Here is an 11,388-nt window from a genome sequence, read left to right as displayed (position 1 = left end):
GCTACTTCTATGCTACACCCTGTCGGGGTCACTGTATATTCGACATTGAAATAATTTTGGATCTCTAATATATGCTATTTCCATATGATTTTAACTATTCTAAAAAAGAAAGAAAAGTATTAGCTGATTTATTTATCTATATTCATTCTACTGACTTCGTACATTCACGAAACAACTGTTTTGTAGCATGGTTGTCATATTTCATTAGGGAAATTAATCTTCAAGGATATCATAAGATTTAAGTTGTGTGCGCGCATGCATACATGAACCTGCGCGCACACATTATTTTTGTTTTAAAAGTGATAGGTGATGCGTTTTATGATTTGCGAGGTAAAAAAAAAAGTAAATAGACGTGCAGCAAATTAGAAACAAAAACCTCACATGATGAGTAGCGTATTTATTTACGTATAAATAGACACCCAAAAAAATGAATGTAATTTTGAAGGGAAATAGCTGAACTTCTTCACTAATGAAATATTTAACTGGATGAACTTCAAAAGCATATAAAGTTTACCACCTAGTGATTTTTTAAACTTCTGCATTTGACACGAACCGCGTGCTAAATGTTTACCTACGGGTTCCAACACGGAAAGAAGCTTTGCGCAGAATTTGTGATGCGCAGTATTGGGGTGGTACAATTCTTGGCAGACATATTAGAAGAAGCTCGAATAAGTTGTTATTAAAATTTCATCCTCTCAGTATCCGGATAATCTTATTTATTTTTCTTTAAATTGTATTAGGCTTTCATGTCTTCCAATCTGGATTTCTTTTGGAGCAATTAGTTTTAAACGAAGTAGTGTGTGAAAATACGGGCGTTCACTAACGTCAGTAAACTAGTAAACCCAGTAGGAGGAGTTGCTCAGCTTTACGATAATGGGTACTAGGGACGATGAGTATGATTATTTGTTTAAAGGTAAGTTTGAATTTTGTTCACTACAATTTAAAGATATTTAAATTTGCTAATGGCTTAAATGTTTATTGGACGCATATGAACATTTGCAATAAATGAAGTATATTAGCACCATCACAAAATTAACGGTAAACACACCCTGTGAAAGTATTTTTTGAATTTATGTGAGAACATACTGAACAACGGAAAATATATATAAATATTTTATTACGAAGATTTCTTCGAGCTTGATTTGTTTGTTTGTCATTTGTGTAGAACGGAATGTATTACAGTATACCTTTTTTTTTTGTTTATATATTATAGTGATACCACATACATACACCCATTGAAACTGTTGAAATTTTTTTAAAAAAATGCATTCCCAACCTAATTAAATAACTATATAATTTCATTCCTTCAGGACTTTAATATTTAACCACGTTTAAAGCTTATGGGAGTATAATTACCTTGTATCTTCTTTTACTTCTGCTCATGTCCCATCCCAACAAACATAAATTTAGCTTTTATGTTTGTTGAAGCAATCTAAAGGAATTTATTTGGCATTTTATTGAGTATTATTTTGGCATCATTATTTACATGGAATGTGAATATGAGAAATTTAATATACCTGGGTTTAGCCTGGCACTTGTCTCATTTCATAGTTGCTTATTCATTGAATAGTCTGGTAATGAAATAATAGTCAAGAAATGGGTACAAGGAATTCCCGTTTCGATAGGCATGTAGCATGTATCCCTCGTTATTTGTATGGAAATAAAAAACAAAAGTGCATATTTATTTATTAATGCTACTTCCTGATTTTTCAGCCTTGTGAAGGAAGTGTGTCCTAGGGTTCCTGTGGCCATGGAGGCAAAACTGTCATCTCTTAAAGGAATAAAATACCATCCTTATATTAAAGTCATGACTGTCTCATCAATAAGTAATAGATACATCAGTTCATGTTTCATTTGAATCTGGCATATCAAAAATTCTAAAAGTAATATTTTTGCCAGTCAGTCACAATTTGAAAGGCAAATTGTAAGATCACTTAAAAGTTCATTTGGAACAGTTAGCTATACTGTTTTACATAAAAGATATCAATCAACCACTAACATTTTACAAAACAAAGCATTAAAACTATCATGCAGTTACTGAGCAGAGAATTTGCCCTGCTTACAGCTAGAAATGATTTTTTTTTTGTAAGAGATTAAATGTGAAATCTGTGTAATTGGTTTTTTTTTTTTTAACTTTACAGTTTGTTTTTTTAAAAAAAAAAACATGTCTGTTGCTGTAATTAAAACATCTAAAAGAACAGTTTTAGATTAAAAATAGTTTTTAGTTAAATAATATCAACATTTATAATAAAAACGTTTCAAGTAATTTTTTTTTTTTTTAAAGTTCATTATATTACACATTTAATTTACAGTCCTTTTTGTGGTATTGGAAACTGAACAAAATGTTCTAACCTAGCATGGAAAATCATGCCTTTTGTTGAATGAAAGAAATAAATGCATAAAGGATACTTTAATTATTCTCTAGGTGTTTGTTTTCATCAAACAAAACAATATTGATATATTGTCTTAACTTTTATAATGCAGTCAGAACTATGTGACAAACACTCTTGGAATGGAAAAGACCATGGTTTTAATCTTGCATGATTTCAGAAACTTGAGCTTTTTCAATCAAAGGTGAATTAGCTGGTTCACATAGAGGTTGCAGGGTTTCCCTTCCAGGAACCAGTTTCTTCCCCATTTACAAAACTGACAAACCAGATGATGAATATATATATACTGAAAAAGAAGCAAATTGTATTCATAAAGGCTGTTGTTATTTTGGATATATGGTTTCAGAAGTTTTCATGCCATAACATGAAGCCACATAAAATATTAAAGGAGGGGCTTCTCAGTGTGTGTGTGTGTGTGTGGGTGTGTAAACAAGATTTTAAATTTTTCAGATGGAATACTGACTTATGTTTAAGCAGAAATTCTTCTATGGCCAGTGAGCAAACATAGCCATAATGCCCAGAATAAGCAGTGTAGGTTAACTTGATCAAATATATTCTTGTGTATGTGTAGTGTGTATTTTCATATCAACATGCAAGTATGTGATTTCATTTCGAAATACTACAGCATTCCATAAATAAAATAATGGAAATATTTCTTGTGTCTATTGCCCCTTATCCATGCCAAGTGTGATAATTATAACTGATTTGGTGACTTTTTTGGTTGGTTTCCTTGGATGTAGGTTTCTCATCTGCCTTCTTAAACCTAACTGATTCTGTTCTCACTCCTGTTGACAGGCCTAGGTGTTGGAACATATAACTTATTTTAACAGTATTACAACATCAACCAAAATACTGAATTATAAAGGAATGTTTATTAACTGTCTTATGTTTTGCTGAATTTCAAACTAGCATCCTCAGAGTAAAACATGTTAATTTCTTGGTCGGCTACAGCTCCTACAAAGATGCATGCTTCCCCGCTCTCCAAACACAAGAACAAAACATTACTATTTCATGTATTCAAGGTACATCTGAAATGATAGCCAAAGTACTAATAAAATATAACTTTCACAACACATACAAATCGCATATCAAATTAACAACTCTGATCCACACTCCTAAGGACAGCTGTCTCCTAGCACATCCTGGAATATATAAACTGAGCCCCTGTGACTTGGCCTACTATAGACAGACAGGAAGAGCTGTTTAACAATTGCCTTGGAGAACATAAATACATTCACTACAATTTGGCAAGTTAGTATTGCAGACCACTCTTTGGATAGCTCTTCACACTGGATTAGATGGAGAAAGCTAGTGTGCTATATATAAATTGTTACATGTTCAAGTGGCTATTTTTAGTTAGCAATGGCCATGAAGCATTTTCCTTAACAAGTATAGCTGCATTAATCTGCCAAAAATTTGAGAGACAACCATCATAAGATCAACTCCTACACAACTGTAATAACTTCTTTTATATAACATTAGAGGCACCAAATTAGGACTTTAGATCTTTAGTACATTGTATTTTGAATTGTTTCACTTACTTATTGTCGCTTGTAAACTAACATGTTTTGCTCTGAGGATGCTGCCTTGAAATGCAGCAAAATATAAGCCAGTTAATAAACATCCTTTTGTAATTTTGTATTTTGTTTGGTATTGTAATACAGTTAAAATAAGTGCACAGTTACGGTATTTACATTTAAGAGATGAGGAATATTAATATACCAACATTTGATTTGATTTTAGTAACTTTGAGATGTTTAAAAATGAGCATATTAAGTCACAAATGCAGTAAAACCATTATTAAAGTTTAACATTTCTGGTTAAACCTTAACCAGAAATGTTCCATAATTTGTCTTTAAATTGTACAGCTACTTATTTTTGTTTAAGATAGATGGGAACGTTTCCATGGCAACAGTAGAATCTGTTTACATTGTTTTCCACTGAGCTATCCTTAGCTCAATAAGCAATAGTCACTAATGCTTCCCCCCCCCCATGCTGGAAATGTGTATTTTTTTTTTTAATCTGAATATAAGAGAGTCAGAAAACAGAAATGGTAAAATAAGATACCTGTGAAATTTCTTATCTTCTGAATTGGAATAGAAGGAGAGAGTTAAAGGTGGCATTTTAACATGCCAGTCCTAGTTAACAATGAATATAATTTAATGCATAAAATCACTGTTTACTATACTCTTCAAAGATTCAAATCCTTTGTTGGCACTGTTTGGTTTAAAGAAAGAAAAAAAATAAAATATGAGCTGCTTAAACATCTTATGTACGGTGAATATATTTATTAAAATTTGAGGGAGAACTTGTGATATATGCTACTTCATTTCTGTGCATATTTTGTTTCCTTATAGTTACAGCTCTAGAAAACAACAGAAGAAGAAAAATTGCTATTATAAAATGTTATCTAAATTACTTAGTTATGCCTTAGTAATTTACATAACGTTTTATAAGAGTGATCACTGAGTTGGATAAAGTGAAGGATTAATGATGATACTGTTGGATTTTGCAAAGGTGTTTGACATACCACATGAAACTGTTATGCTAATTGAGCAAATAGTGATGGGATACAAAGGATAATATATTATGTGGAGGAGGCAGAATCCAGAAGAAAGCAAGGGACTAGTGTGACACGAGGCTCGTGCTCGGACCTTTGCTGTTTAACTTGTACATAGGAAATAATTTGAAGGGAAATTTTCAGTTGTTTGTTGATGATGCAAAATTGTGCATTGCAATAGTTAATCCAAGGATTAGCTTGCAATCCTTGGATTAACTATTAAAGTGTCAATCATAAGCTGCGTACCACGTTAGTGGAACTATACTTTAAGCTAGGGATTTGGGTTGATAGGTAACGTTCAGAGGGTATATGCTATATCTCCTAAGATTACTTAGTTATTGAAGATCACAATAACAACCCCATAATCCAATGTAATATCCTCATTGATATTACATTGGATTATGGTGCTCAGCTCTGGTTTCTTAGTGATGAGGGAAGTCTCAGAATGCTCCTTATGATAATAGATTGAAGGTTGGTTAATAGGCAGAAAAGGAGAGACATGATAAACCTTTAGTTATTAAAAAAGGATTTTATAGGGTTGATGTAGAGGAAATGTTTCAGCACTTGGCTAGAGGTGAAGCAGAATGAGGGAAGGCCATCCCTGGTAATTGTAAATGTTGTTAGCAGCAAGGGTGTAAGGACTCGATTTTCACTTGGAGAGAGTGTCAAAAGGATTCACTGGAAGAAGGCCACTCTATTGCACTGCAGCAAATACAAATATGTGATGCTGTTCATGGAATCTGCCCAACCCTAAAAAAATTTCCAATCTTCATCAAATTTGGATGCATGAAACTGCCTCAAATTTGGGAAGCACTCATCCTGAAATCTTCAGCCCAATGACCAAGACCATCCAATTTAGTCCAGGGGTGCCATTTAGGACTTTAGGCTCAACTTCGGTTGCTTTTCTTCAGCCCCCCATTTATCTAGTGTTAGTGCCTGTGTGCATATCATTCGTTTGTGATCTCTGATGATAGCAATGTATGCTGCCAAAATATAGGAAATACTAATAAAGTTATCATAATTAATATTGATTATAAGATATGATTCTTGTCTGTTTTAACTAGTTTTTTTTTTTTTTTTTTATTTCTTTGGTTAATCTATTGTACTCATTTCTGTTATAGTTCTGTTTTAATTTCATGCTTTTCCTTTGGTCGCTTAACCTTTTTACCTCATTCGAGATGCAACCCTTTTTTACTTTCTTTTTTCTGCTGATTTTAATATTATTTCCTTTAATTTTCACCAATGTTCTTCGATGTTTGTATTCTGTTTTGGTAGTTCCTTCAGGTTTTTTTCTAGTTCTAGTTGATATTTTCTTAGAATATTAAGACTCTAAAAGTGCTTTCAGATTTTAACTTTATTCTTAGGTTTGCTAGTACTAACTGATGGTCTGATCCACAGACTGCAGCAAAGGATCTGCAATTTAGGATGCTTGATTTCCATCTTTGGTTTACAATAATATAGTCACTCATGGTCTTGGTTTGTCTACCTGGTGATTGGGGTTTTGGTTGTTTAGCCTGTTTGGTTATTATTTGTCTGTTATTTGTGCAGAAGTTAGCAGGTTTTGCCACATTCATTACTTTCTCCATACCCAAACTCTCCGATTACTCTTGGCCAGGTATCCCAGTCTTTGCCTACTTTTGAGCTTGTCTGCATTATAATTAGGTCTTGATTTGGTGTCTGCTGTATTACTTTTTGCTGATCTGTATAGAAATCCTAAATTTCTTCTGATGTTAAAGTTGGTGTATATACTTGAATAATAGTCAGTGATCCAATTGATGTTTTAAATCTTACTTTAATTATCTTGGATGAGATAAGATTGTAAGACAATAGAGAGTTTTGAGCCTTTGGTTTTAATATAAGTGCTACTCCCTCTTGGTGTTTGTTGTCCTCCCTGCCTGAAGTTAAAATTTTATATTGTCCATGGTGAAATTCTCCTTTTCCAGTCCATCTGGTTCGCAGGGTCCAATCACTTCTCATCTGTTGTTGTCTAATTTATGCAGTAGTATTTCCAATGCTCCTTCCTGGTGAAGGATTGTTACGTTCTATGTTCCTATACTTGTTATGTTTTTCCTGTCTGCTAGGTAATGTTTTGTTCCAATAGCATATTTTTCTCCTTCACTATCTTGGTTCCCTAATGGTAGGCGACCCTTGTTTGACCGGGCGAGGGTCAAGCCAGCATGCATCTTTAAGTTGGTTTGAGTTCATTCAGTTTCAGTGGTTAAGTTTTGTCAAGTGTCAACCACCACTCCTTGACCTGAATTCAGCCACTCCATATGGAGTACAGTCGTTGTTTGCAGACAATTCATTGAATACAGTCACTGCTTGAGATCACCATATCTGGCTACCCTCGCTTAGTTCAGCCTGTGGGTCAACACATTTCGCCAGGGTGTGGCCACTAAAGAGCAAATAACCTCGATGGATTATATAAACAAATAGATCAAATTAGTAAGACACGGACAACAAAAATGATAATGATCAAAATCAAAGATGGACAACTAATTGAAAGTAAAACAAAAAGAATGGCCAGATGGGAAGAATACTTTAGAGACATAATAAAAACAGCTCTCAAGATATTATTATTCCTGCCACTGAAATGGAAGACGAAATAATAGCACACAGCATAGATGAACTTAAAACTAGGAAAGCACCTGGTATTGATCAAATACACACAGAAGTCTTAAAAGCAGGATGGGAACAACTTTTGGCTTAAAAACATTATTTGAAAGGATCTACAAAAATGAAAAAATACCTACGGATTGGACCAAATGAGTTATAACTCCTGTATACAAAAAAGGGAGATAAAACAGAATGCAATAATTACAGAGGCATTAGCTGCCTCAGTATTCCAAGTAAGGTTTTTACGAAAGTACGTCAAAAACAAACTGAGCCATATATAGAACTAGCATTAGGAGAACAAGCAAGTTTCAGACCAGGACAAAGCACAGTTGATCAATTATTCACCTTAAGACAGCTAATAGAAAAGATGCTAGAGTACAGCCAAAGTTGCTATATAAATTTCGTCAGTCATTTGATTCAATCTGTAGAAGAGAACTATGGGAAACTATGAAAGGTTTGGAATTCTCAACAAAACTATAAGAATAATAAAGAATTATATGAGAAATCTTAAAGTGCAGTACGAGTGGAGGACACCTTAATCAACTAGTTTCACACAGAGAGTGGAGAAAGACCAGGAAGCAATCTGTCACCAGTTCAAATGTGAGAGCAGTATCGAATACTGCTCTCACATTTGGAGTGGGACTCCCTCAAAATGCTTGACTCAATATAGAGGAGAGCAATTAGATTGATAAATGATCCATCTCTCACCAACTCACTCCCCTCACTTTCACATAGACGCTTGGTCTCTGCGATTTGTATATTCTATACATATTTCCATGGAAAATTATCATCTGAAACAGTATCAATAATTCCCCCACTCTATACTAAACCCATTGAAACACGTACAGCTGCCGCCCAACATCCTTTCACAGTACACCATGAAACCCACAGAACAAGTTTCTTTTCCTCCTCCTTCATCCCTGCTACTCCGTATTTCCCAAGGAATAAAACATACAGGCTGTTAAATCAAATGTAAACAAGTTTCTCCTTTCCCAACCCACTACCCATATTATACGTTACTAACGTACTATAGATTGACCAGCCAACCTCTCATATATGAACCCAACATAAAAAAACAAAAAAGACCTGTTCACTCTTACACTGGAAGAAGTAACCAGTAAGGTCTTAAACAAAAAAAGACTCCAGAATCAAAATATATGGGAAAAATATAACAAATTTAAAATTTGCCAATGTTATTGCATTACTTGCAAGCACAGAAGGAGATCTACAGTGAATTTCTGATAAAATAAAGGAAAAATGTATAAAATTTGGATTAAACCTAAATATAGACAATTATGCAAATAATAAAAAGAAACACCAATCTGAAAATTGAAATTGATAGTAAGAATCTAGAGTAGGTAGAAAACTTCGCCTACCTTGGAGGAGTAGAGTACAATAGTGAAATTACAAAAGATATAAACAGACAAATCAGTCAAGCATCCCAAACTTTTGGACGACTAAAAGTGAATGCTGGAATCTCAAAATTGCTGAAGAGAAAAAATTATGAACTACTGAAAGATTACTTGAATGCTTCCAATACTTCTCTATGGAAGTGAATGCTAGAATCTCAAAAAAGCTAAAGAGAAAAAATTATGAACTACTGAAAGATTCGTCGTTGTTGTCCGGTAGCATCCTCTAGCAAGAGGGTTGCAGCAGATGAGCAGCTCTTCTCCATTTCTCTCTGTCTGTCACTGAAAGATTACTAAGAAGATTACTTAGAGTATCTCTGCTGGATAGACTAAGAAATGAAAACATAATGAAACATCTAAAATGAGAAATAACAATAATAAACAAAATCCAAGAAAGAAGACTGTGATGGTTTGGTCATGTGACGAATGGACACAGAAAAGTTACCAGCTAAAGCCCTTATGCAACGATGGAAGGTCCAAATGACTGTCCAGAATTAGATGAATAGACAAAATAAGAGGACCTGAAAATCAAATCGCAACAAGCGATACCAAACTGGACAGAATTGTTCGGACTCTCCAGTTACAGACAAGAGTGGAAAGAGTTCATTTGGCCTCATCATCTACATAGATGATGAAAGAGAAGAAAAGTTGTAATTTCCTGAAAAACAAGGGTAATGACTTATTAACACCAGACCTGTGGAGTCGGACTTATCGCGGCAGATACACACTGTTGCACACAAAGCTCACTAAACCATGCTTTGAACTCATGATGACTTAATTGATGTGTATATGCCAACCAAGATGGCCATAAGCCATCTTGGTTGGGTCACCATTAGTTCTTTTAAATGTCTTCCTATCTCTTTGGGCCAAAGGTGAACATCTCTGGACACAGTAGTCCAGATTTTGTCTTAGCAAAGCTTTATGAAGTTGTGGAATAAGTTCCTTTTTCTTAAATATTTTCTGTATCTAGTACCAAGTCTAGTTTCATTGACTACTTGAAGCAAATTCTCATTAATGTACTTTTTGCAATGTCTGCAATTCGAAAGGCATAGTCTTGCACTTGGAAACTGATTAATGCTCATTAACTTTCCTATAGAATTAGTTCGACATTATTTGGGAAAATCCTGCAGTTGATTTTGTATCATGTGTGCCCCTTATCATTTATCCAAACTTAGCATTATCAGCAGATAACTGGATACAAGACTATCCCAGTGTCATTAATATGCAAGTTAGCAATGGCAAAGTACAGTGAACTCTTTGGTATACCACTGGTAATATTCATTTTCCTATTCATGCCACAGCTTTATTTTGCATACTCAACCCTTTTAATTTGTGTAATATTTGGATTTGTCAAATTTCTTGACAAAAGCTGAATAGGTTTAGGCAGCCTCCATAGCTTAGTTAGTATAGATGAAGCCCTTTGGTCAGAAAGACCTGGGTTCAATTCCCGTCCATGAGGTGAAGAACCTTTATCTGGTCTCTTTCAACTAAAGGTGAGTTAGCCTGTCTCATATGGAAGTGGAGTGTTTTTCCATCTAGAAACTCAGGTTTTTTGTCCTTCAGAATAGGTAAACTGGCCCAGTGAACACACACAGTCATGATTACTTACAATAGTGTTGAGTCATCACCACATTATCCTTATGCCCATCACCCATGAGTTATATCAGGTCGGCAACCTTTCCAGACTCGCAAGCCACATTCAACTCTTGTTTTTAATAATTGGGCCACAAATGTTTAATTAAGGGAAAATAGTGAGTGAAAAAAAAAATACTTATCACTTTTTATTATATCAATCTTAAAAAACACAGAAATATTTAAAGTACAAGATATCAAACAAGCATGAAAATGAAACTCAATGAAAAATTATTACCACATAAAAACAAAGTAATATAGTTTATGCATAACAATGTGTCTCTCTGCTTAATGGGTCTTTTGTGATTGTTTTCCCATTCCAAATTATCTACATCCACTTTATAACGGTGAAAATTCGAATCGAAGCATGCAAATGTTCATCAGTCAGTCAAGAAGAAAATTTATTTTTTCTAAAACTTATGGCAGAAATGTTTGTTCGCAAATGTATGTGCTTCCAAATGCGACTATCACCTTCCTTGAGAAACTGATTAATCCTTTACATTTTTTTGATAAATATCAATAAAATTTTTGGATATTTTCTAATGAAAATACGTTCTTTAATTTTTCATTGTGTTGTAATTCCAAAACTTACATCTGTAGTTGATTTTGGTACGTCATCAGTGTTGACATTAAAAGAGCTCAAAAATAATCTAATTTCAATGCTATTTTTATGAAAATCCGCAAATCTTGTAGAAAATTCCGTTTGTAAATCTTCAATAATACCAACAAAAGTTTCCTTTTGTGTTTGCCATCCGACTGTAGATGCAGATTCGCAACACAT

General features: G+C 34.0%; 1 protein-coding gene across 1 annotated transcript in view; it reads left to right on the top strand.

The window, feature by feature from the left end:
- Positions 1-435: 435 nt before the first annotated feature.
- LOC150093644 (ras-related protein Rab-11B-like) overlaps positions 436-11,388 on the top strand; it is a 111,170-nt gene continuing 100,217 nt past the window's right edge. The window contains exon 1 of the mRNA XM_090413239.1: positions 436-913. Within this exon, the coding sequence (XP_090269365.1) occupies positions 874-913 (40 nt within the window). The 5' untranslated portion in view covers positions 436-873. The remainder of the gene's footprint in view (positions 914-11,388) is intronic.

This window comes from Typopeltis vanoorti, chromosome 23, assembly GCF_054136105.1.
Source record: "Typopeltis vanoorti isolate ZY-2024b chromosome 23, IOZ_Tvanoo_1.0, whole genome shotgun sequence".
Lineage (NCBI taxonomy): Eukaryota > Metazoa > Arthropoda > Arachnida > Uropygi > Thelyphonidae > Typopeltis > Typopeltis vanoorti.
Note: the sequence above shows the minus strand (reverse complement) of the source record. Positions and strands in the feature narration are given on the sequence as shown.